Source organism: Marmota flaviventris, chromosome 14 (genome assembly GCF_047511675.1).
Source record: "Marmota flaviventris isolate mMarFla1 chromosome 14, mMarFla1.hap1, whole genome shotgun sequence".
NCBI classification, from domain to species: domain Eukaryota; kingdom Metazoa; phylum Chordata; class Mammalia; order Rodentia; family Sciuridae; genus Marmota; species Marmota flaviventris.
Window position 1 is genome coordinate 38,075,639 of NC_092511.1, and position 27,673 is coordinate 38,103,311.

At 47.6% G+C, this 27,673-nt stretch overlaps 1 protein-coding gene across 1 annotated transcript in view; it reads right to left on the reverse strand.

The window, feature by feature from the left end:
* Window positions 1–27,081, reverse strand: part of Kcnk12 (potassium two pore domain channel subfamily K member 12) — a 39,990-nt gene extending 12,909 nt beyond the window's left edge. The window contains exon 1 of the mRNA XM_027934584.2: window positions 26,691–27,081. Coding sequence (XP_027790385.1) covers window positions 26,691–27,081 — 391 coding nt within the window. The remainder of the gene's footprint in view (window positions 1–26,690) is intronic.
* Between the last annotated feature and the right edge of the window lie 592 nt (window positions 27,082–27,673).

The following is a 27,673-nucleotide window of genomic DNA, read 5'->3' on the forward strand; positions in this document are numbered from 1 at the left end:
AGCTTATTCCCTCATGGCGGAAACTTGTCTAATGCAGGTGTTCTGTGGAATCCCTTATGTCCTGTGTGGGCACAGTCCAGCTGTGGTGTGTCAGCCCAGCTTCTGGTTCTCAGGAGCTGCCTTCACCTTTCTCCAAATGACTCTGCCCTTAGTCCCATCACAGCATCTTAGTGGATGCCATTCATTATTTTTGGTGAAGGATTCTTTCCCAGTCTTCCTGTTTATTGGGTGATGGATGTACATGTGTGTGGGCCTGGATGTATTTGATTCCATATGTGGAACATGCCTCTAGGTTGTGGAAATATGGGTTTTTATTTTGTTTCTTCTTTTATAAATATTTCACATTTTCTGTGGTACAAATGGGGTAGTTCCTATTTTTGAAACCATAACTTCACCCAACAAGCACTGTTATTTTTTTTTCAAGTTTATGAGTAAAAATGACTAAGGTTCCTGTTCTGAAGACAATGACCATAACACTCTATGAAAATGGTAAGAAGAGAGATGGCAGGGGATGCCTGGGAGCAAGAAAACAGGCCAGAAGGGCTTCCCAGAGGAGGTACCGCTAGAGCAGGATAGTGAAGACAAGCAGGTGGAGGTGTTGGGGGACAGGGTCTGTGTCGGGACAGTGATGGGATCATGTGGATAAGAATTCCAGGGAGCATGTCTGGTATGAGAAGAGTCCCTGGGTAATCCCAGCACTTAAAGAGTTACAGCCTAAGGAGAAGGTGCCATTCATTTGGCAATGTTTATCTGGGGCCTTCTGTGGCCAGGCATTGTGCTAGGCCCTTGGGATTCGTCAGTGATACAAAGTCCCCTGCCCTCATGAAGCTTACCTTGCAGCATTGAAGATGGGTACAAAACTATGAATAATATACAAGTACATATTGTGGCGTGATAGAAAATGTTACAGAAAATAGAACCCCTTCCTATCCCCGGCAAAACAAAACAACAACAAAACCAGAGCAGGCATAGGGGATGGGAGTGCTGAGGGGTGTGGGGGGGTAGGTTGTGGTCATTTTGTGGGGTGGATCAGGGCAGGTCATATTATGGAAGTGACTTTTTTAAATATTTATTTTTTAGGTGTAGATGGACACAACACAATGCCTTTTATTTTTTTTTAGGTGGTGCTGAGGATCAAACCCGGGTCCCACCCTTGCTAGGCAAGCACTCTACCACTGAGCCACAATCCCAGCCCTAGAAGTGACAATTTGATGAAGGACTGGAAGCAGGTGACATTTTGGATAAGAGAGTCCCACTCAATGCCAGAGCAAAGGTCCTGAAGCAGAAGGGTCAGAGACACAGAAAAGGGGAAAAAGAAAGAAAATACTGCACAAAAGAAGAGTCAGGAATTGTCCCCCCTCCGCACACACTGTCTCTGGTGATACAGATGCCCCAGGGAGAAAACCTGTCACTCTTACTGATTTCAGCATGAAGGATAAACAGATAAACCAATGGTTTCATATATAAAAAGAAAGAAATATAATAAATATCCAAGAAAATTTCAAGCAACAATGGAGATGCTGAATATATTTGATAACTGTCTTTTTTTTTTCCTCTGTCAGAAGACTCTCATGTGATTCTCAAAGGAAATTAGATTATAAGAACAACCATCAACATTTTTAATAGCTCTGGACAGTGTGGAGTAAATTTCTATGTCTTATCTAATTTAGCCGTCACTATAACCCAGTAAAGACAATGTCATCATTGTCCCCATTTGGTAGATGAGGAAATTGAATCCATAAGAAATAATGTAGCTTACAGGACATGTAACTTCCTTGGATCTGAGCCGGCATTTGTCTCTCCCTTCTCAACTCCATTTCTTCAGCCTAAAATCTTTCAATGACAACAAGATAGCTGTTTAAGAAACAACAGTTTGTGTTTTGTACTTAGTATTTTACAGTCTCCATCCAGGGTTATCTGTTAGAATTTTTATGTGGCAGGATAAAAAAGCATGTCTGTCTGTGTGGAGGACAGTTGCAGAGGCAGGATCAGGGAGTCCAGTTCAAAGCTGCAGATGGCAAAGGTGGTGGGGTGGGCCCAGACCAGAGCCATAGCTGGAAGGGGCTAAAGAAGGGAGCCCAAAAACATCCACAAAACATGAGAGAATGAACCTCGAGGCTGTAGGTGGGTTGAGAAGAAAGGAAGGGGGCAGAAACCTCTAGAAGGGTCTAGTAAGAGGGAAACCTAACAGTTCCCCTGGGATTTGGCAACTGGGAGGAAGCCAGCCCAAGGCCTGACAAGAGGGGACACAACCTCATGGATGTCAGACTGCACAGTGGCTTCAGAAGGGGCTGAAGAGGAAGAAATGGACACAGGTAAGCCAGTGGACTTTGCAACCACTTCCTGGGGAGGACAAGGACACCGGCACAGGGGGATTGCTCAGGATGAGGATAGTCATGTGGCTTATTTTACCTCAGAAAGGTTGAGTACCCTGCCCATGTTTCAGGATACAGTGGCCAAAAGATAGGCTCTGGAGTCAGGGCTTTGGGTCCAACCAGCCCCATTACTCACCGAGGCCTTTAGCAAACTACTCACTAGTCCTCGGTTTCCTCTTCTATCAATGGAGATAGTATGACCTCAAGGGTAGTCGAGAGTTAGATGGGCAGTTTGTGTACTTAGCTGAGTGTTTGGTGCAGAGCGAACCCTCAGTATCACAGCTCATCAGCTCACCGTCAGGTTAGGCACCCCACAAAAGGCAGGGCGGGGAAGAGGAGGCCTATCCGGGCAGGTCTCCATCGCTGCAGGAGACACAAACAACCATGAACGGCATGTCAGCTCCTCATGTGTGCCCTACATTAGGAAGATGTGCCAGCCATGAGGTGTGGTCTTATGCCAACGGGCTCGCATCTGGCCTGGGATGTGACAGGGCAGAGGCTCATCATCAGGGTTTGTGTGAGAGCCTGGCAACCATGAGCAGTGAGTCTCCTCTGGTGGGAACTTCAAATGCCATCTCTATATTTAGACTGGCAAGTCAGAAAACAGCAACCAGGGACCATGGTGTCCTTGCTCCCAAAAGAAATGTCTTCTCTATGATTAAATGTTATCCCTTCTTCCTTATGAAGGAATAGTAGAGAGATTTATTTCAAGACCATTTCTGTCTTCTGCAAAACTGAAAAAAGCCATTTTTGCCCATGAGCCAGGGGTGTGGTGGTGCATGTCTAGAATCCCAGTGACTCGGGAGGCTGAGGCAGGAGGATCATGGGTTTAGAGTCAGCCTCAGCAACTTAGTGAGACCCTAACAAAAAATTCTTAGAAAATTTTTTTTTAAAAGGGTGGGGATGTGGCTCAGTGGTTAAGTGCCCCTGGGTTCAATCCTTGGTACTTAAAAAAAAAAAAAAAAAAAAAAGATCCATGAGATTGGGGCTGGGACAGAGCTCAGTCATAGAGATAGAGCATGTCCTTAGCAGGCACAAGACCCTAAGTTTGATCCCCAGGGAAAAAAAAAATTCAAGATTCCTTCCTCCTGGAACTTGGTGTCTGAAGCATTGGTTTCCTAGGGTTCTTGTTCACTTACTTCCTCTATGGAACCCCGGGCTGGGCTCCCTTGTGCCCAGTTTGATGGTTCCAGTGGGAAGCCCAAGCCAGTGGAGCAATGGATTGCTGTTGTGCTGTGTCCCAGATATGATCCATCTCTCATTCCTTTTTCTTTTTTGTACTGGGGTCGAATCCAGGGGTACTTTACCACTGAGCTCTATCCCCAGTGCCTCCCCCTTTTTTTTGAGACAGGGTGACCCTAAGTTGCTGAGGCTGGCCTGGAACTTGTGATCCTCTTGCATCAGCTTCCCTAACAGCTGGGTTTACAGGCCTGTGCCACCAAGGCCAGCACCTAAACACCTGTCTTTTAAGCCATCCATTCAGGGTGCTGCTATGGCAGCCCAGCAGAGCCACAAGGCCTTGCTTGGCTGCAGAAGCCCCACAGACCTGCACCCTCTCTCATTTGTTTCTGCAGCAGCAGAGGCAGCAGGAAGCCCAGGATGCAAAGCTTAGTTCCTGAGCTCTGGTGGGGAGGCTGTGTTTATATTTATCCTGCTAACTGCAGGGGACTGTTTATACCCAGAGAAATAACCTCCTCTGAGAGATGGGGGCAGCCAAGCAACCAGCTGCTTCCACCAGTCTCTCTGGGCTCAGGTTCTCCTGCCCCCCACCCCAGGCTTGTTCTGATGCTGGTCTCTTTACCCCCTCAGTGGGCTTGGGGTCCAGTCTTCCTGGAGACACATGGATTGTGCTGAGGCCAACTACCAAGGATTGAACTCAGGGGCACTCAACCACTAAGCCACATCCCCAGCCTGTTGTGTGTTTTTTTTTTTTTTTTTTTTTGTATTTTATTTAGAGACAGGGACTCACTGAGTTGCTTAGCACCTCGCTGTTGCTGAGGTTGGCTTTGAACTTGTGATCCTCCTCTCTCAGCCTCCCGAGCAGCTGGGAAGGTTTTGCTTTTTAAAAATTAGTCTGCTCATACCTTAACAAGCTCTTAAATGCCTCTGCTGTCCATCCACCTTTCTTTCTTTTTTTTTGGAGGGGGGGTACTAGGGATTGAACTCAGGGGCATTTAACCACTGAGCCACATCCACAGCCCTGTTTTGTATTTAGAGACAGGGTCTCACTGAGTTGCTTAGCACCTCATTAAGTTGCTGAGGCTGGTTTTGAACTTGCAATCCTCCTGCCTCAGCCTCCCAAACTGCTGAGATTACAGGCGTGCGACACTGAGCTTGGCTTTACCTCTCTTTCTATGGGACAGGCTGTATGACCTCAGCAGATCACGAAGAACAAGACAGTTCTCCACTGTGACATAAGACACACAGACACCACACACTGGCTTCTTGAGCTCATGGGGAGGGTGTCTCAGGGACAAAACCAGGACAGTCTTGGCCAGTGTCTCAGGACAGTCTTGGCCAGTGATACCTCCCTTTATCAAGGACTCACCCTGGGGGATGCTGGCACCGCTGCACATAAGCCCATCTTGGTGATGGGTCTCAGGCGTTGTTTGCTGCAAACAGCAGCTGGGAAAACCTTCCTTTCAGCCCTCCCCTCTCTGGCCCTAGTGATGGTCAACATCATTGTTCCCAGAGTCCTTATTAAAATACATGGGTCTTTTGTACTTTCCTGTCTGAGTAACTTGTAGAATGCAAAAGCTATAATTTCCCAGGATTTGTTTAACATGCCCTTTGTTGGTAAACGTGGGCTCAGTATGAGCACTCTGTAATTTTCTAGCTCCCTAAATGGACCCTCTGTAGCTAATATGTACCACGCACAAACACAATCCACTCCCCGGGGACTACCCAGTTACTCACATGGTCTTCACCAAAGCTCTCCTGAGTGGGTGCCCTGAGCTAGATTCTATGGGGGCTCTATTAATGCTTATGACACTCTGGTATATCCTCCCCAAGGAATACTATGTACCTGGTGTTATGGTTTACGGGGTGTCTTCCAAAAGCTCATGTGTGAGTCAATGCAAGAAACTTTGGAGGCGAGGTGACTGGGTTATGACAGCTTGACCTAATCAGTGCATTAATCCACTCGAATGGATTAACTGGGTGGTAACTGCAGGCAGACAGGTGGATAGGAAGAGATGGGCCACTGGGGGCGTGCCTTGGGGGTTTGTATTTTGTCCCTGGTGAGGAGAGCTTTCTCTCTCTGTTTCCTGATCCTCATGTCCTGAACTGCTTTCCCCCTTCATCATGCCTTCTGTCTTGATGTTCTGCCTTACCTCAGGCCCAGAGCAATGGAGTTGATTGTCTATGGAGTGAGACCTCTGAAACTGAGCCCCAAATAAACTTCTCTTCCTCTATGTTGTTCTTGCCGGGTCTTTTGGTCACAGTGGTGAAAAAGCTAATTAAAATACCTAGTAACAAGGATGCTTTGAAAAGTTCATTTCTACATTATATGTCAAAACAGGAAAAGAAAGACCCCAAATTTTTTATCCAGAAAGAAAGACTTAAAGGCAAATCTCTGTTGTATTATTTCAGTGGTAGAAATATGAGGCTTTCTCCCTTTCACTTCTTTGTGCTGCTCTCTTCTTAAAATGTTCTATAATAAGCACATATTATTCGAATGAACTAAACACTTTGTTATTAGTTTTTAAAGGCAGGGTCTAATAATCTGGGTGGGGAGGGAGGTAATACCTTTGAGAGGAGTTGGCAAGGAGGTGGTGGGGTTGGATTATCAATGGCAGAAGCCAAACGGAGCAGGAGGGCTCAAATGATCAGGTAGCTCTGCCGAGGAAGTGGCTCTGGAGTGCTTTGTGGATTTTGGATAGCGAAGGGGGAGGGAAGGACGGAAGGTAATTTGTGAATAAAGACCTGGAGGTGGATGGTACCAGGGCTGTGGACCTTGGCTTGAGTTGAGGCTGCAGTGAGAGCAACATTAGCTTTGCTGGGCTTGGAAAGGCTGGGGAAAGTTTGTGAAACACAGAAAAGCAAAAGAGGGTCACCTGGAGGAAACCAGAGAGACTGCCATCAAGGAAGTCTGGACACAGATTGATGTCATTCCCAAAGCAGTCATTCACAAGCAGCTTTAGGTCTCTAAACTCCTCCACAGTCAGGCAGCACCAACATTGGGGGAGGGAGTGAGGACCAGCCATGGGATTGGGGCCACCTGGGTTAGGATCTCAGCTGCTACTTGTGAGCTCTTCGATCTCAGAAAGGCATTGAGTCCCTCTTCAGCTGTCTCCTCATCGGCACACGATGACATGCATCATTCCCCCTCCACAGGAAAGCAGTGAGGACTAGAGCGCAGTGGGTAAAGCGTTTAGCATAGCGCCAGCACCTCGAATGCCCACCCCAGGTGTGACCAGTGGAGAGCAAGAAGCAGAATTTCCAACAACAGAGGATAAGAAGGGATGGGGAAGAGGAGGTGGTAGAATAAAACCCCCAGACTGAAATTTTTGGGGAGCGTACCAGGGGCACTCAACCACTGAGCCACATCCCCAGCCCTATTTTGTATTTTATTTTGAGACAGGGTCTTACTGAGTTGCTTAGCACCTAGCTATTGCTGAGGCTGGCTTTGAACTCAGTGATTCTCCTACCTCAGCGTCCCAAGCCGCTAGGATTACAGGCGTTGGCCACTGTGCCTGGCCCCCAGACTTAATTTGATTTAACTTCCTTTGTTTTCTTTGGGCAAATAATTGGCTCTGGGCTGATGTCAGCTGACATCATCCATGAGTCCTTTGGGGAGGACGTCACCTGGCATTAATCTCCTGAGACAGAGACGGCTATGGACAGGGAAGAGCGGTCGGGAAGCAAGCTTCCTCAGTTCCTCAGGGCAGCCCCTCTTCCATTCATAAACCAACACCTTCCCAGGCCTGGAACTGTGGGTCCCAGTGATCTGGCTTGGACTCCTGTGGAAGCTGCAGTTACCGCAAAGGGGTGCGAATCTACTTGCTCACCCAGAGTTGTCCACTGCCTTAAATTTCTCCTGCATGTTTAAGCTGTTAATTTCCAATTACATGTAAGTGGTTTTATGATGAGAAAAGATGCACTCAAAGTGCTATTGAATTAATTCAGAAGACTTTGTGAGTCGATTGTATTTTTCCTGTTAATTAGTGGATACTAGAAGTACATATAACTTCTACCATCTGGTGCTGTGAAAATATTTGTAGCCTTTCTCTCTTGGGTGTTGTTTAGCATTAAACCCAGGGTCTCATGCTTGCTAGACAAGCACTCTATCACTGAGCGATGTCCCTAGTCCTACTTTTAGCTTTTAAAATGATGTTCACATTAGCTAGGTGCAGTGGCACATGCTTATAATCGCAGCACTTTGGGAGGCTGAGACAGGAGGATTGAAAGTTCAAGGCCATAAGCAACTTAGTGAGACCCTGTCTCAAAATAAAAAATAAAAATGTTAAATCCCCAATACAAAAAAAAAAAAATGTTACCTTTGAAAAGGTTGGGAGACTTGTGGTTGAAGATGATCATCTAATCACTTGAATTTATCTATTCTCCCTATTAAAATGATGATAAAAGAACATAAAGATGTAACCAGCATCTTTATTTTTATTTGTTTATTTTTATGTGATGCTGAGAATGAACATTTTGAAAGCTCTCCAGATGTTTCTAATGTGAAAATTAGACACAGAGAATGGATGGGAACCGCCACGTAGATAATGACTGACCACTCCACCTGGTGGCCCAAAGAGTAAGCTGGCAGTCCACAAGGCCACCTATGTGCACCAAGCTTCCGGGCAGAATTTCTGTTTTTAATTCCCCTACCCTACCCCAACACCTGCCTGCCTGCCTGCCTGCCTGCCTGGTTGAAACTGGGAGTCCTCTACCACTGAACTGCATCCCCAGCCTTTTTAATTTTTTAATGTTGAGACAGGGCCCCACTAAGTTGCTTAGGAACTCATTCAGTTACTTGTGATCCTTCTGCCTCAGCTTCCTGGTCACTGGGATTACAGGTGTGCACTACCATGCCCAGCTCATTTTAAATTCTTAAATGCAAATGGACAGCTATAGCCCAAACCCTGGAGGAAACCCTGCAACCCAGGTCTTTTGGATCTCTTGCTAGCTAAGCCTTCATCTTGAAGAGCTCTGAGACTCAGTCTTCAGATCTCATCTCTTGTGTCTGCCACAGTCACATGCTGGGTTCCAAACTTGACTGCAATTGGAATTATCTGGGGAGTTGTACAGCATGCTAATTTCTAAGTCCTGCCGCCAGAGAGGATGATGCAATTGGTTGGAGGAGTGTAGGGTGCAATCTGGGCATCAAGACTTAAAACCTTAGGGCTGGGGTTGTGGCTCAGTGGTAGAGTGCTTGCCTGGCATGTGTGAGGCACTGGGTTTGATTCTCAGCATCACATAAAAATAAATAAAGGTTCATCCATGACTAAAAATTACACATATGTTAAAAAAAAAAAAGACTTTTAAAACACTTGTCAGGTAAGGGCTTGGGACGTAGCTCAGTGGTAGAGCTCTTGTTTAACATGTGCAAGCCCCTGGGTTCTATCCCATGCACCACAAACCTTCCAGGGATGAGAACGGCTGCCTTAGCTGGTCTTGGAATGCTTTAAATAATGCTTACACAAGTGGTTCTCACCTGGCCCACATTAGAAACATCTGGAGAGCTTTCAAAATGTTCAGTTCCCAGGCTTGACCCCCAGAGATTCTGAGTGAATGAATGAGCCTTGGATGAGGCCTGAACATTGTTTTGTGTGTTTTTTACATTGCTTGGGTGATTTAAATACAGTGCTATAGCCATTATTAAGGTTACAAATCAGTGATCTATAAGCTGAATTTGCATTTTATTCCCGACCTACTCCTCGAGTTCTCAACTTGCATATCTAATTGGCATCCAGCTTGGAAGTTCAAGAATCATCTCAAAATTAAAATTCCCCAGCTGGGCACAGTGGCACATGCCTGTAATCCCAGTGGCTTGGGAGGAAGAGACAGGAGGATCACAAGTTCAAAGCCAGCTTCAGCAACAGCAAGGTGTTAAGCAACTCAGTGAGACCCTCTCTCTAAATAAAATACAAAATAGGGCTGGGGATATGGCTCAATGGTTGAGTTCAATACCCAATACCAAAAAAAAAAAAAAAAATCCTCAAACTGAGCTCTTGAATTTCAATGGCTCTCAGTCCTCCTGCTCCTAGGTCCCACTTCAGCTTTCCCTCTCTCTAAACAGCAAATTCATTTTTCCAGTTTCATGGGTCAACATTATATTTTTATTTTTTTTTCCCCAGTACTGGGGATTGAACCCATGCATGCGAGGCAAACTCTCTACCACTGATTTATATCCCCAGATCTTGATTCTTTTCTTTCTCTCACTGCCCATATCTGATCCGTTAAAAAACCTTGCCACTCTACTTTCAAAATATCTCCAAGATCTAACCACACTCATGCTTCAGGCTGGGAGGGAACTGAATGCAGTGCTCTCTCCCACCATAATCAACTAGAAAACTGGACAAAATCTGAGAGGGCTGGGTTGTAGCTCAGTGGTAGAGCCCTTGTCTAGCACGTGTGAGGCACTGGGTTTGATTCACGGCACCAAATAAAAAATAAAATAAAATAAAGGTGTCGTGTCCATCAACAACTAAAAAAAATATTTTAAAAAAATCTATGAGATTATTCTTCCAATGCTGGAAACAGGCAGCATAGAACTATGATCCCTGAGAGGAGGAAAACCAACAAGGTGGGCCCTACAACTGCTCTGGTTTTCTATCTGAAGGCAGGTTTCAGATGGTGACAGAGGGAGGGGACCTAAACAGTGCCTCATGTCGTCAGCCCAGCTGAATGGAGGAGACAGAGATTTGAGCTCAGGGAAGACAAGACCTGGAACCATCCTGGGAGTAGCATGCTGGAGAAGGAACTACCAAGAGAAAGCTCCAGAAATCTGCAGGGGTCCCCTTGAATCTTTGCAGGTGTCAGTAGAACTCCTCAGACCATGGAAAAAAAAAACAAAAAACAACTTCCTGGAAAGAACAATTCTCAGAGCTCTCATGGGGCCAGGAGTCCCTTGAGTTTCCACCAGCTGAAGGTTGGGAAAGGTTTCACTGCAGACACAAGGCATCCAGTAGAGACCCCAGAAAGGGTGTGCCTGAACAGCCAGGCTGAACTGGTTCCAGAAAAAAGGCTCCTTTAGATCTGCCTTTAAAAAGATCAAAAGTAAGATCTGGGGTTGTGGCTCAGTGATAGAGGACTTACCTAACATGAGCAACCCTGGTTCAATCCCAAGTACCACAATAAATCCCTTAAAAATAAACCTGGTTCCTGATCGTAACTCAACAATCTGCCAGAACAAAGCCCAAACCTGAGGGCTGGGAATGCAGCTCTGCAGTAGAGTGCGTGCCTCGCATGCTTGAAGCCCTGGGTTAAACCCACAGTGAAACAAAACAAGACAACGAAACAAACAAAAGCCCAAGCCTATTCAAAGAAGCACAAACAATCCAGCAACAAGAATGTATATTCATAATGTTCTATTCTCCAATAACAAAATGGTCAGACCTGAGCCAGGCACAGTGGCACACACCTATAATCCCAGCATCTCTCAAGAGTTCAAAGCCAGCCTCAGCAAAAGTGAGGTGCTAAGCAACCCAGTGAGATCCTGTCTCTAAATAAAGTACAAAATAGGGCTGGGGATGTGGCTCAGTGGTCGAGTGCCCCTAAGTTCAATCCCTGGTACCCCGCTCCCCGCAAAAAAAGATCAGACTTGCATTTGGAACATATGACCCTCAAGAGAAAAAAGAATTAACAGAAACAAACCCAGAAAGGCCAGAGATTATAGGGAATGAGCAAGGACATTTAGATACTTGTTGTAAACATGCTCAAATTTAAGGAAAAAGATAAACATAATTAGGAGAGAAATGGAAAAAATAAAGAGCTAAATAGAATCTCTAGGGATGAAAAATATAACATCTGAAATGAATATTTTCCTGGATGGGATTAACAACTAATGAGACTGTAGAAAAGACAGCAATAGAAAATATCTAAAATAGAGTGAGTTACAAAAAGACTGAGAAAAAGAAAGAAGCCTCAGCTACTACGGGGCACTATAAAATAGACCAACATATATGTAACTGGAACCCCAAAAGATCAGATCCTGTCACCCCTCTTCTTGGGGTCCTCTAGTGGCTCCTGTTTCACACAGGGCAAAATCCAAAGTCCTTGACCTGCATGATCTAGTGTCTGGCAACTGCTCTGACTTCACATTTGAACACTGCTGCAATCACCATCCCAGCCACGCTAGCCTTCTGGCTGCTCCTGCTTAGGGACACGGTAGTTGACTGGGACCCTGTCCTCCCAGAAGGCCACATGGTTCACTCCCTTGTTCCGTCGAGTCTTCACACAAAGGTCATATCAGAGACACCCTTTCAGGCCACCTTACCAAAAGTAGCACCCTCATTTCACCGCTCTATACTGTGAGGGACTTGTTTATGTGTTCATTGCTAAATCCTTTAGGATTTTTTTTTTTTTTTTTTTTTGGTACCAGGGATTGAGCCCAGGGGTGCTTAAGTACTGAGGCACATCCCTAGCCCTTTTTACTTTTTATTTTGAGTCAGGGTCTCACTAAGTTGCTTAGGGTTTTGCTAAATAGCCAAGGCTGGCTTTGAACTTGTGATCATCCTCCCTCAGCCTCCAGAGTTACTGGGATTATAGGTGTGCTCCACCACAGCCAGCCTCCCTGAGGATTTTTAGCAGTTTCTGGCACACAGTGGGCACCCAGTAAGTGTTCATTAAGTACACTGCTGAACAAGGGATCGTGTTTTCTGGATGTCAAATTGAAACACAGGGCCTGGTAAATGTTCTAGAAAATGTAGATGGGAGATCAGTAACTGTCTCTGTCTCCTCTCTGCATGGCCATACCTTAAGATTTTCTGGAGCGCTTTAGTTTTTAGACTCCTTGGTTCCCAAAACCATTTTGGTGCTGGATCTGGGGAAGGCAAGGTATTGGATTCAGGCTCAGCTCCAGCCACAGACTGCCCTATGCGTAGGTCTAAAGGGTTGAGAAGAGCCCTGAACGAGACAGTGGCCTCAAGGGGCAGCCTAGAAACATCCCAAGGAGCAGGGCTAGGGTCTTGCAGATGCTGGCTCTTTCCATCCTGTAACAGAGCAGCGGGGCCTCTCCCTTTAGGGTCTCTATCACCCGCTTCCTCCCTCTTCACTTCTCGGATGGGAGCAGGGTCAGGAGCTGGGCTAGAATTAATCAGAGTATCAGCTTGGAGTCTGCAGCGTGGGTGCCCTCCAGTCATAAACAGCTATAAAAGAAGAAGTTTTATGGAAAAAACATTAAAAAGAAATAAAGTAGGGATTTAGAGGAAGGCGAAGGAGAGTGTAGGGACAAAGATGCCATGAATTAAGGCCATTGCTTGATGATCTTGCTACATAATATTCAGCCCCCAATGTCATCCCCACTCACAGGACACAGAAGGCTGCCCTCGGGCGTTTCTGAGCAAGGAGGCGGCCTTGCCAAGCCCTGCCTTGGAAGAGGGGCTTCTGCCTCCAGCCCAGCCTGACTCTACTCCCCACCTCCCCTGGAGTTGCAGCGTCCTGTCTGCCTTCTGTCCATTATTTGACTCGCGCCTTCATCTCCAGATGCATTGCTGAGACCCCAGGCTCACTGCCAGCCCCTTTCCCTGGCCCTTCACTTGTGACCTTGATGTCAAAAATGGAGGAATAAAAGAGTAAGAGGACCTAGAATTAGCCAAGGTCACATAGAGTCACTAGAGAGTGCTAATCAATAAATCATACACTGGCCCCCTGAAAACGTCATTAACTCCTTCTCTTCTGCTCATCTCTAAAGGCCACATGACCACCGCCCCCCCAGCTCCTATCCCCAGTGTCCTCCACCCAATTCATTCTGCACTCAAAGATTCAGTATCTTGATTTGCCATATAAACCAAATAAACACCATTTATCCACCCTCAGACTATTCCATCAGGGGTCTCCCCATGACTCTGTGATGTCCTCCCCACAATGTCACTGTGAAAAAGACCTTTTAGAGCTCTCAAATCTAATGAGCTCTTGGGTCCAGATTCTACTAGCTGTTCAAAGTGTGTACCCAGAACCTACAAAATAAATAACCACCAGGAGTTCAGGAGCCACTTAGAGCTCAGGAAGCAATACAGGTTGGCCATCCTCTTGAATGAGCTGGGAATCAGATTGCAATTTAAAGCTAAATAGACAAACAAAGTCCATGTTCCTCAAGGACTTACTACCAACAGAGATGTGTAAGCTCTTGACAAAGTGATGGGACAGCTGGCAGCGGGCTGATTTAAATGTTGGAGGTAAATGGCCAAGACAAAGGACAATTTAGGCTAACCAACTTGCCTGACATAATGGCATAACTACGTAGTGACTACACAGCCAGTACCCTTTCCTAAAACACTCTTCATCACATTATACCCCTGCTCAAGAACTTACAATGGCTCCCGATTGCTCCCATTTCAAATTGAAACATTTCTGCCTGCCCTTCAAGACCCTCCGATATGACCTCAATCTAGTAAGACAGTCTCGTGTCATGGTCCTGACTTCACACAGTTTCACCAGGCTTGGCAGGTGGCATCGGGAGTAGGAAAGAAAAGATTTGCATCAAGCACCTTGGTCATGGTATAGCTTTGCAACTCACTGTGGGATCTCAGCCAAACTGTCTATTAATAAAAACTTGAGTCCACATTAGAGTGCTCGTTAAATACAACAGCCGGTATTCCACTATCTATATTCATTGTCTCCTATAATTTTCCCAATAACCAAGTGAGACAGTTGCTATTATTATTCCCATTTTATAGATGTTAAAACTAAAGCTTTGGAAGTTCATTCATTTATTCTACAAACACCTCATGGAGTAACATTTTTAGCTTTAGACATTGAAGCTTAAGTGCAATTAGGAAGAAGTCAGCCATGCTATGACTCATGCAGGGGTGCTCCAAGGAGCAGGACAGCAAGTACAAATGCCCTGAGGTCTAATAAGAAGCCCACTGTGGCTGTTATGAATTGAACAAAGAGGAAAGTAATACCAGGGCCTTGCAGGTCATGGCGAAGAGCCAGATTTCATGCAAGATCTTGGCTACTATGTGGAAATAGGTTGTCAAGAAGGTAAGAGGAAGCTGGAGGTTTAGTGAAGACATAAGAGTTGCCCCAGTTGACGATGATGGTGGTGGCCATAGTAGACTGGTAGTGATGGGCAGGGAGAGAAGCAGAGGGAATCAGAATGTGTTCTGCCAATTGAGCTGATGAGATTTGATGACGGATTCGATATAGAAGGTTAGAAGAAAGAGGAATCGAGACAAGTCTTTGTGTTGGCAACATTTATTGAGATGAAGATTGAGGGGGGAATAGTCAAGAGTGGGAGAGGGCTTTGAGTTACCTGGCTACACACAGAAGCCCTGGAGTGAATCCCTCGAAAACTGATGTTTCTTTTACAAAGTGAATCATCATCTGGTTTGTTAAGTGGAGGTTTTCATATTTTTACTTTTACTTAAACAGGTGCCTAGGTAGAGTTAAGAATCTTGGCCATTTACCCAAATTTACATTCTTTCCAAAAACTATCTCTGGAGCTCCTGTGCACCATGCCTGGTCCTAGGTGCTGAAAAACACGCAGCAGAGAGACAGGGTCCTCGTTGTTCAGGAACCCAGATTTGGGCAAGAGAGGCAGATGCTAAACAGACAGCCACACAGGCAAGTATGTGCCATACAACAGGAAGTGGGTGGAGGTGGGGTGGGCACTGACGGGGTCCAGGCTCTGCAGCCCCAAGGTTTGTGCTGACGTGCATAGTGCCCTCTTTCCTGCCTGTCGCCAGGGCGGCCAGACCTCTGACTTGATTGGCTCACATACTATCTCAGCTTCCACTCCTGGCCTTCCATTTTAGGGGAGAACCCAACAATCCCACACTGCCTGGTCTCCAACTGCACCCTTTCCCCCAGGAAGGGCCAAGCCACCAGCATGAGCAGAGTCTCGTGTTTTCCTTTCCCTTTCAGGCCTGGGCTGTCCCCGCAGCATTTCTGGCAGGTCCTGGTGATAGCAGCTAAACAGACTCACACAGGTGCTCAGAATTCAGAACACTTGGCAGCAGGGAAAGAGACCGTGGCCATTTGGAACAGGTTGGGAGAAGTCATGCGGAGAGCAATTTGGAGTTTGCGTTGGTCTCTACTGTAACTTTCCAGAAAGCTGGGACACCCAATTCCAATAAAAGCTTCCCCAAGTATTTCTGGAGGCATGGTGGAGGTGCTGGGCTGTGTGGGTGGGGGTGGCTTTTCTTGGTTTGTAGAATTGCACTTCTTACTGATAAAACTTCCATCAAATTTATGAACCTATGTCTAGTTTCCGAGGCTTGTGTCCTGGGCAGGTGAAGGGAGGTGGGACTGTGGGAGCTATGAAGTAGAATTCACTAGGGTTGGGACTTATGGCCAAAGGATGCTGCAGATACCAGAGCCAGATAGGGAATCTAAGTCAGTGGGAGAAATGGGACCAGAAGCCAGTCCTCCTTGTTCAGAACTGAACTTTCCCGACCGCACCCTGGGGGTGACACCTGGGGGTGTCAAAAACTGAGGTATGGGATCGTCCGCTTCAGTTTTTGCTCCAGGAATTCTGGACTGGCCAAGCACCCTGCTGACTCAGAGAGCATGCTAGGCAGGGAAGCCCCAGAATAAATGAGCTGGCTGCCCTGCTACACCTCTGCCAGTCACCGAGAGATCATTAAACTAGTAGCCCAGCACAAGAGCCAGAAACAGCCAGGCCCTTTGGTCACAGCGACAGGGAGTGGGGGCAGGGGGCTCTAGGAGGTTCCTGGAGACCTGCCTGGGCCCAGCTTAGCTGTTTCTCCAGCAGTCTAAGGTTTTCAGGCATTCCTTCGTTCCATCCATCCAACATAGGTTGATTAATCACCTACTTTGTGCCAAGCATGATGCTCCATGATTGACAGAAACTACCTCTGTGTTTTAACCACCTCCATTTCTAGACAGTGCCTATATCATGGTGGTCATTTGATGCACGGCTGTGGCTGCGATCATATTTTAAGTGTAGCAGCAATCAGCACTACTAAGACAGAGCTTCTGACCTGGAGGAAGAGAAGAAACTTCTTTTCTTGCACACCCACTATGTGTCAGGTCCCCTGCCAGCTTCCAACACACTTTATTTCACCGCACAGAAGTTTTTGTTAGAGCTGGAGGACCCTAGCAGCACCCTGGCTCCTGTCTCCAAAGGGGCTGTGTGCTGCAGCACATGTCTGGGGCAGTAAGAAGGACTTCATAGCGGGTCCCTCGCTAGGGGCTCCATTTGATCTGGGCCTTGAAGATCAAGTTGAGCAGGTGGAAAACGGGGAGAAAGAAAAGGGCAATGCAAGTGGAGAGAACAGCATGAGCAGCAGCCCAGGAGCTCAAGGGGCCTGGAAAGCAAGTGCAAGGGCCATGGGTAAGAATGGGGGGATTGAGGGGCTGGGGTTGTGCCTCAGGGGAAAAGTGCTCACCTAGTATGTATGAGGCACTGGGTTCGATCCTCAGCACCACATAAAAACTAAATAAAGGTATTGTGTCCACTAAGTTCTTTACAACTAAAGAATAAAACTTTTTTTTTAAAGAATGGGGAGATTGAGGTACAATGAGGTGGGGTGGCCAGGAGTTAAGAATGGCTAGAGGGGGAACACTGGCAGATGCTTGGTTCCATGTATTCCCCAATGTCTGCCAGGCTAGAACCTTGGGCAAAGCTTCCCTCAAACCAAGCAGCATGTAGGAAGCTGGGTCCTGAGTTGGTCATGTCCTCAGACTTCCTCAGTGGTGGAGGAACTTCTCTGGTTATTGTTGTCTTCATGCCCCTTGCTGCTGTCCCAAGTGCAAAGATGCAGAACCTCAGGTCCTGGAGTCCCCCTGGGCAGGAACTGAGTGCAATGGGCTTCCAAAAATTCCCGTCAACACAAGCTTCCAGAATGCTGGTGAACTGTGCATACAGCACCATGCTGTCTGCTCAGCACCCTCCTCTCAGAGAAGCACTGGTTCTGTGAAGGATGGGAGGCAGGCAGCTCTCACTTCAGTGTAGCTACGGAGGCTGCAAAGGAGCACAGCACAGCCAGATCCCCACAGTCCCCAAACTGTACTTCAGCCCTTGCTGAAACCACCTCCTCCCCCTCATCCACCAGCACAGCCCAGACTAGGCTGAGGTTCTTTCTACTATGTAGTGCACAATTCAGGGCCATCAGAGAAAATCCTGGGCAGTCAGGAGCCCCAATCCTCTATTCTGCCATTGACTGATTTGCTGCATGATGCCAAGAAAGTCACTTAGCTTCTCTGAGCCTGTCTCTTCATCTGTGAAGGGGGATATCATCTTTTTTACAGTCTTAGGGTTTGGGGGAGGTTTCTTGGAAAACATAGATAAAAACAGTAGACTGGCCATAATGACACATGACATTAATGAGATTTATGTGTCAATGAGAGTGTTGCACCTTTCACTCCCGGAATGCAAGCTTGGCTGCTAGTGCAATAGTCTGGAAAAGGGAGAGGCCAGCAGGTCCTGCAGACTCTTCCTGCTCCAGGAGGCTCCTGATTAGAAATGAAGCCCTGGTGCTTTCTCCACCCACCAAGGGAGCTATGGTAGTCTGGGGTGAAGAGTGCAGCACCCTGACTCCCCAAGAGGCTCAGATACCCCTGGGAAACAAGGAGGGTGGGCAGGGCATGGCCAGGCAGGGCTCTGCTCTGGGGCTGGGGTGGGTTTGTGGTAGGAGGAGGCAGCAGAGGAGCACTGTTTTAACCTACCACTTGATCGATCTTGCAGTCATTTGCCAGATCTTCAAAGTTATTAAAAAGCACCACCATGTGAGGAATGATTAAGACACTGTAGCTGAGGACTCAAAGAAAATGCATTTTTAAAAAGCACCCTTCTGCCTGCATGATGATACATGACAACTCAAAAGGGTGAGACAGGAGGATCTCAAGTTCAAGGTCAATCTGGGCAACTTAGCAAGAACCTGTCTCAAAATAAAAAATAAAAATGGACTGGAAATGTAGCTACTGGCAAACTAACCCTTGGTTCAATTTTCAGAACCGCAGTTAAATAAATAAATAAACAAAATAAAATAAAATCACTCTTCTAGGCCAGTTATGTAACAGCATAGGACGGCAACAGTAGGAGAAACAGTGGCCAGAGTGCAGCGGATGCCACACTGCAGGAGTGGAGACCCGGAGGGCTCTGTGCAGGGTGGTGGGCTGCAGGGGATGAGGAGTGCTCTGGTCTCCCCCAGTACCGAGAGGCAGCACTCACAGGGTGTGTCCAGCTCTGGGACCTGATGCTCCTGCAGGTGTACCACGAAGGCCCACGTGGACTAGTTCCTCAGTCTTTAACCCAGTGGGACAAGAAGCATCATTATCTTCACTTCATAAAGGAGGAAAGTGAGGCGAGGAGTTCATTCCTCGCAGGAGCACAGAGCTTGTAAGGGGCAGAATCAGGCCTGGAACCCCAACAGGTAGGTGGCAGAGCTGGTGCCTCACAGTCCAGTCCACACTAGCCCAAACTGGGGTTCCCCAAGACATGACAGAAGCAGGGACGGAAGGGACCCAAGTGACCCCAGGCATTTCCCACTTTAGGGGAGTTAGAAACAGACCCAGTGGGTGGTGATGTATCCTGCCCAAAGCCACATCACTAGTGAGTGGCAAAGCCGGGTCTAGGTTCCCAGGCCCCAATCCACCATTGGTTCCCTACACCATGGCTCTAAAGTGTGGTCTGGGGCCCAACAGCCTGGACATTGCTGGAGCTCACGAGGAATGTGGAATTGCAGTTCCCGTCCTTGACCTACAGAACCTGCAGGGAGGTGCCAGGATCCCAGGTGATTCACCTGCATGCTGTTTGGTTTGAGAAGCACTGATAATGCTACCCTTCCCTTTCAAGCCTGTAACTTCTGTTACTGGGAGTATAAAGACGCTGGATCTGGATATTGTAAAATCTGAAATTGCAAGATTCTGGACACTCTGTGGAAGTCACCTCGTGATGAATCCTCTGGGACCCAGAGGAAACAGATGGAGCAAATCCTTCAAAGGGTCCAGGCACACCAGTCACCAGGGACCTGCTAATGAGCCAGGAGCTAGAGATTGCCCAGGCCCAGGGAGGCGACACTCTCAGGAAGAGTCTAGATCATCCTCCACCACAGCTGGCCACTAGAGGGGGCCGAGTTGTCCTGAGGAAAGCACTAGACCTAGCAGTTGCTAGGGAGTAGCAGAGGTTAAGGCAGGACTTCTTGGGGCCAGAGTTCACGGCAGGAGTGGCAGACAAGAGCTGGCCTGGGGGTGAGGGCTATGGGTTCCAATTCCCCCTTTCCCCTCCACCACCACCTCCCTGGGACTGTGATTTAGTGTTTCTCAATCCCATGGAAAGTATGGTGCTCCATAGCTTCAAACCCCTGCACTCCTCCCTATATAGAAAGTCGGATTCTGTATCCTCATTATCAGAAGCAGGGACCCTTCCCAGCGCAGCCTCCGTGGGCTCCACACACACATTCTGTTTGCTGGGGGCTGGCCCACACCCCAGCTCCAGAGCCTGGGTAGGGCAGTGAGCTGGACAGTGGTAAGAAAGGGTAGTGGGAAGTTTAGGGAAAACCAGGGGTTGGACAACCCCAGAGCAGGCCAATGGCCTGTGGCTCTCTCCCAGTTCCTCTGAGTCTGAGACAGTCAAGTAAGGGGAGGGAAGTCCCACTTCAGTTGGCAGGAATGGGGCACTGAACTTTACCTCCAAACACAGACCCAAAGGCTGCCACCACAACCTTCAGATAGAGAAGCTTTGACGTAAGTCCACCTCCAGGTCACTTGGCTGTGCTTCCCCTGGGCACCCCCACCCCACTCTCAGCAAGCTCTTTCCTTCCTTTACGTGCAGCCAAATGCCTGCCCCTCAGGACAACCTCAGCTGGATTCTGTACTTGTCTCCCTGTGTGAGAAGGTGTGAGGAAGTCATCTGTGTGTGTGTGAGGCCTGAGGAGGTGGGGTAGGGATTCATCTATCCCCAGCTACATTGACAAAACACTTCTGGGGCAGGGTGGGAGCACAGGCTCTCAGCTAATACCCTTCCTGCTTGCTGGGTAACATTGGGCAACCTCTCCCCCTCTCCAAACCTTGGGTAAAATGAAGAATGGGGGAAAATCGGCCCTCACTGGGCTGGTCTTGGAGGAGCTTTAGAAAAGACTTTTGGGAGTGGTTGGCATCTGAGGGGCTGCCCTGTTGTCAGGGCTCCAGCCCTCACCCCTACTCAGCAGCTCTGCCACTGTGTTTTCTATGATGGGCTGCTCTCTGGCTTTTGTTGGCAAAATGGTCTAAATGCTTGGGGGAAGTTCTGGGGGGCATTTTTATGGTGTTTCCAGTTGAAATACTTTAGGGGTGTACTTTTGCTCCATTGGGCCCAATTCAAGGCCATTCAATGCTGGGGTCCTTGGGCATAGTCAGGACTGAGTGGAAGGATGCTCCCCCTCAGCTGGCTTTGCCCAGGGGTAGTGGCAGACCATTCCTGGGAACAAGGGGACAGGAGAGGAGGAGCCGGGTACCCTTCCGTGTCTTAGTCTTGGATGGCCTGGCAGCTGCTCGAGTCTATTCCTCCTCCTTTCCCTTCTCCTCTCCCCTAAGCCTTCCTAATGGAAATAGCTCTCATTAAAGCCAACACCATAGGCTTGTTCAGGAGGCAGCTCTTCCCCTGGAATGGAGTGTGATCCTGGAGAAAACCTAGTGGATTTGTGGTCTGCTTCCATGCAGCAATTAACCGGGTAGCTGTCCAGTCTCTGATAGGCTTTGTAGAGGCAAAGGCTCAGCTTAGGAGAGACCAGACAGTCCCTTGCTCCAAAAGGGCTGAACATAAACACCGTGAAGACAGCAGTGCCCACTGACTCAGCAATTTCACTGCTGGAAACTCATCCCAAGGAGGAACTACAGAAAGAAAGGCAAATGCATAAAGATGATCACTGTGGCATTTCTCAAAATAGCCCTACACTGGGAACCACCCAGCTACCCAGCAGTAGGGGCAGTGAATTATAGAACATCAACTAGATGGAATAGTATGCACCCACTAAAATCAGCATATGAAGGCCACATGGAAACATGGAACCAACATTGATAAAATGTTATAAAAAGGGAAGCAGCTCAGCTTAGCTCCCTTTCTTTTCCCTAAATAAAGGCGTGACAAGAAACTACCAGGGAACCTGAAGAAGTAAAAAGAGTTGTGTTAGGACAGTAGTCTAAGTGACTTGTTCTCTGATTCATTTAAATAATCACTGAGTGGGCTGGGGTTGTGGTTCAGAGGTAGAGCGCTCGCCTAGCATGTGTGAGGCATTGGATTCCATCCTCAGCACCATATAAAAATGAAACAAAGACATTGTGTCCACCTATAAGTAAAAAATAAATATATGAATAGAAAATCACTGAGTGTTTACCATGTTCTGGGTGCTGAGGATGGGGCAGTGGATGGAAATGCACTCCATCTCCAGCTTCAAATGCAATGTTTTTTCCTACATGGTCTTCGAGTCCGTCACATGATCTTTTGATAAACAAAGCAAACAAACAAACAACCCATTAATACTAGAAATAAGTCAGGAAAGGTGCTCCCTCCTTCTGGGCAAGGTATTTCATTCCAGGTATCAGAGCCATCTCCAGCTGGATTACATATATGTTATAAGAATCCCAAATGTAAATGTGAGAGTGACATTTCAGTCTTATAACATTTTAGTTTCCTCTGCAGGAAAAACATTTTTTTTCCCCCCAGAAAAACCCATGTTAAAAAAGAGGAAAAAAGTTAGGACTTGTTACTAAGCTCATGGTTGAATAATTAAGTGTGCCTAATTCTGAAAGTAGCAAGCTAAATTATGCAGTGCCAAAAGCGACAACTCTCATACCTACACCATCCCGTCTATACCGGCGTGGTTTTAGCTTTACAGCTGAAAAGCATTGCCAGAAAACCTAATAAAGGGAAGCAAAAATATTTCTGTTTCTATCAAGCTGCCATTTGAGAAAGACTTTAAAATATGTTCTTCCCTATGTGTAAATCTGACAGCAGATGCATAATTAAAACCCCAGTGGAGAGCTTCTTTTTAATCTTTTCAAAGTAAACCAATAAAACATCTTTTAGGATGTGAAATGATGGATTAATACTCTTTGGATGGTTTTGAATATCTCTGAGGTGGAGTGATCTCTTTAAGAACATAGCTTAGAACCAGAGGAACACAAGCCACTGGCTTCATCTTTAGTTCATGCACTCACCGAAGATGCAGATAATGACATGCCAAAGGCCACACACTCATCTGCAAAGAGTTATGCTTGTCTCGGATGCTTGTTAATTGGAGGAATGAATGAATGGATTCATTCACATTAAAACAAACTTCATTTCAAGCCCCTGGGAATATGTCACATAGCTCAAATGGGAGAAATAATTACCCAGGATTTCAGTTCCATGTAAGCAATCAGTATGAATAATTTAGACCACAAAATGGATTTTTAATCTTGCTTGAACTAACTAGTCAGATTGACTTGTTCTTTTCTTTCTGGTACTAGAGATTGAAACCAGGGGCACTTTATCACCATCGTTTTTTATTTTTTATTTTGAGATAGGATCTCCCTAAGTTGCTTAGAGCCTTGCTAAATTGCTGAAGCTGGCCCTGATCTTGCAATCCTCCTGCCTCAGCCTCTCAGGTCACTGGGATTACAGGTTGCGCCACCATGCCTGGCCCTATGGAGGTTTCTAAACTGTCTGACCTGTAAAGCTAGAGGCTGTTGCTTGATCTGTAGTCCCAGCTACTTGGAAGCTTAAGGCAATAGGATTGCTAGTTCAAATCCAGCCTGGGCAACTTAGCCAGATCTTGCAAAAAAAAAAAAAAAAAAAAATTCTCTCCCTGACCTATAAGATCTGTGTGCTACTTCCAGTTTTATTGGGATTAATCAGTGGCTGGTCTGACCAACAGACCAGTCCTTGCCCTAGTGTCAGATACACAGACACAAACATTAAATACTTATATTAAATAGTCTCAAAAAAGAATGTTCCCATCAGTTATATGCATGAGATTGATGGAATATACAATGAATAATTTGGATTCAGGACCTAGGTAACCCCCTCATTAACTGTGTGACCTTAGACAAGTCCATTTACACGATGCCACATGGGCTTAAACCAAAAATGCCCTTACTCCAATTATCTTTAATGAGGATGTCAACATTTGCTACCAATCCCACTGTACATGTTGGAATATACTTTAACTTTTGCCATATAAAATAAGCTTTAACCCTCTAAACTATGGTTCTGGGCTGGACAGACACAACACATGGTATTCATGGAATGAATGAAGTGTTCTCTATACAAAAGACTTGATGAATCATTTGGCAGGGTCTATACAACACAAAAAAGAAATATTCTATATTGATTAGACAATGTAAACAGTTGAACCAAATCATTTGGGTCCCCTGAATTCCACATTGCTGCATGAACTATACATACTGTGATGTTCACTGATCAAATAAAATTGAGTATGAACTAATTTTCCTCTTCATTGGATGAGGTGGCAGATACAGAATCCTGACTGTCCATGTGGACTGAGCTTTGAATCCATAAAAGGATCAGTAATAATAATGTATCTGAAGACTCGAACACTTAAGGGAAAGGAACTATGTAAGCAGAAGAGAAACTGACATATGTAGGTCTTTAATTAAACCTCAGGCTAGGTGTAGCTTATGGTAGAGCACTTACCTAGTGTGTGCAAGGGCCTGGGTTCAATCCCCAGCACTGGGAGAAAAAAAATCTCATCCAAGTGCATTTTTGCAAAAAGAAGGTTGAAATGATAATCATGCTAAATAGGAATTCAGCACAACTTATCTGACTGACTGAAGCAACCAACTGAAACCACTACCCAAGATTGCCACAGTGGGTGGATAGTGGGCAGAGATCCTGCTACTTGTGTGGCTGTGTTGGTCTCCCTGTAGAGGGCTAGTTCAATCCTGAGTGGTCCAGAGGCTGGTTTTAATGTTTCCCTGCAGATTTTGGAAGCAATGTGCTTGGTCATTCATAATGCGGCCACATGCTTCAGTGTAGCCCTCCTACACTGCTTGCCTACATCTCAAAACACAAATCAAAAAAGAGAACATTGTTCCTTTCCACTTGATGAAAGAATAGCCAATCCTGACAGTAGATTAAAGCCTGCATGGAACAAAATTCTAACATGCTGACTTGATTTTGTGCACAGAACTGAGAGAGAAGCTTAGAAGGCATGGCGGGGCTCAGAATCACTTCTTTCAGAGGGATGAAAGATTGATGGGAAGTCATCAGACAGAGATAGACCACAGGCCACTGGAATGGGTCATCCTATTTGCATGGACTCACAGCCCATATGGGAAGAGCACACTGCCAATAGCTTTCCTTTGGTCTACAGGGTTCCATTAGCGAGCTAGAGCATATCACCAGGGAAAAGATGATGTGACCACCCAACGTGTTCACAATTGTGCTTTTAGGTGGAAGAAAGCAAAAGGAAATGTTTACAAGAGGAAGAGCACAATTCAACGAGCTATGAATACATGATGTCATCCCTAGGACTAAGCATCTTTAGTACTTTTAAAGCACTTAAAAAAAACTCTAGTTGCTATAGCAACTTGATGCAGCTCTTAAAAGGGGATTTTTTGAGGGGGTCATTTTTTTATCTTCAATCACCATAACAACATGATATAGCTTTTAAAAGGTATTTTTATCCAATTTGTGTATGCTTTGGACTCTGGCCATATTTGCCTTTTCTATTTAAAATAATCAAATCAAGCATGACACATGAAAAAAAAATCATTGAAGACAAGGAAGCCCTTTCACAGACTTTACATATACACTCAGAGAGGCATTTCTTGCTGCTCATATCCTGCATGTGGATGCATCCTCTCTCCTTGCCTCCAAACAGCCACGCACTTGGCTTTCACTGATCAGTTTGTCCATGCCCCATGCTCTTAGATGGCATACCAAACCAGCCCAGAACCCACACAAAGAAGGTATGTCCATGAACTCCCTCTCTTCTCAGGTTCAGTAAGTACAGCCCCCTCCTCCAAAACTGCACCACCAAGAGGCAGTGCCTTGGATTGATAGTGTGACCAGCCATGGGCCTTCTCCCACCCTAGGACTCAAATAGGAGCTGGTGGCTCACACACCAAGTCTTGCAGAAGTGAAAAGCTTGGATTTATTCTATGCTCTGTACAAAGGAATCATTGGGGAGGAGGGATTGTGTTTCACATGATGCCCAGGGAAAGGAGTGGGTGGGGGAAAGTGAAGCAGGCAAGGGGCAAAGAGGTGGAGAAAGCAGCAGTGGTGGCTCCAGAATCTCTCCAGGAGGCGTTTGCAGCTGCAATCTAGCTAAAAAGGGAGGAATGGAGGCTCGCAGAAGTATCTGCACAACATTTTTCATAAGGTTGAGAAAACACGAACTGTTTATACTAAGTGGCAAGACGGGTAATAAAAAGTATAGTGGAATCGTCCCTGCTCCTGGCTACCCATTTGGCACCACTTCCGGTTGGAAAAAGTGGCAAGGGAAAAAAGAAAAAGACGTCAAGAAATTGGAGGAGAGGCCCGGGGTGTGGGGAGAAAATCAAAGAAGGAAGGAGTGTAGAGCCACCAGAGCTCAAGTCCTGGCCTCTGACTAACGGGCTTTTCACTGTGCGCGGGTGGGGAGTGTAAACTGCAGAAGTGGATGGGAAAGAGATCCAGGGAAAGTGATTCCGGGCCAGTGGTCACCCACCACCGGGTGAAAGCCGCTGAGAGGAAAACACGGGATAAAGGAAGAGAGTGAGAAAGAAGAGGAAATGAAAAAGCTGAGAGAGAAGGAGAAAAGGTGCTTATAAAATATCTGGGTGACGACACTGAGGTCTGCGGTGATGTGGGAATAGGAAGGAACTAATGGCACTTGACACATTCTCACAAATTCTCTTATAGAGGAGAAAATTGGGGCGCCCAGAGATTAGGATATGGAGCCTGCAAGCGCTAAAGCTCAGGCGACCAGGATCTGCCTGGCGCCTGAGTGAGGCTCTCCCCATTCAGCAACGCTATCAGGAGAGTCACCGCTGGGTGAATGCCGAAGATAGGCAGTTCAGGCCACCTTCTGCACCGAAAACCAGGAAAGAAGAGAGAGGAGCAGGAGAAGGGAGTTGGGCGGAGAGGAGAGGGCGAGACAAAAGTAGGCAATGGGGCACTGGAAGGGAAGGGAGGAGTCGCGGACAGAGCCCCAGAGCGATGGAAAGGGCAGCAAGTGAAAGCAGCACAGAAAAAAGAAGCGCGCGGTGCGCGCCGCTCACCTATGGTCGACACCACGGTGCCCACGAAGTAGAAGGCACCAGGGAAGTCCCAGCGCGGGCGCAGCGCGTCGGCTCGGACACCGGCGGCCAACGCGGCCTCGTAGTGCCGGAGGAAGGCGCGCAGCTCCGGTTCGGCCACGCCGTGCGCGGCGCTGAAGTTGCGCAGCGTGGCGCCCCAGCGCGCCCGCGCCTCCGCCTCGCCGGGGCTCTCCAGCGCGGAGAAGACTGTGGCGCCCGCCACCAGATATAGGCCGATGAGCGCCGCCAGCAGCACGAAGCGACCGGTGTCCTCGTTGAGGTGCGAACGGCGGCAGCAGCAGCAGCAGCAGGAGGGGCGCGGCAGGCGGCGGCGACAGCGGCGGGGAGGGGGCCGGGGACTGCGGGAGGACATGGTCCGGAGCTCAGCCCCGGGGCCGGGGCGGCGCTTGGAGCCCGGGCCGCGACATCCCCCCCGCGGGAACAGAAGCGTGAGGATGGTGGCCAGGGGTCGGGGGCCGCCGCGGAGCCCCTTTGCAGCCTTCCTAGAGCCCGGACGGCCGGGCGCCTCCGCCTCCTCCCGGGCGCTCAGGCCACGCACAGGTTCCGCGGCCCAGCGGACGACGGGACTGGGACGCTCCTCTCCGAGCCCCGACGCCTCTCCGGCTCCCGCGGCTCCTCACCCACCGCGCTTGGGCGCGGGGCTCCGCAGCTAGGCCCCTGCCCTCCTGTGGCCGGCGTCCGCGGGGACCCGGGCCTCATACTCCTCTCCAGACAGGCCGCGGGCTGTGCGCGAGGCGGGCGGTGGAGCCTGGGTGCCTAGGACTGGGACGCGGTCGTGGGGCACGGAGACAGCCCCCGGGGGCGTCCCATGAGGCTTTCCGGGTTTGGCGGCTCCTAGGCGCAGGCTGCGCGGGCAGTCCTGCTCCCGCCCCCGGGGCTGAGCTGGCGGCGACGGCTGCCGAGCCTCAGAGCTAAGCGGAGTCCGGGGAAGCGCTCCCTTCCCA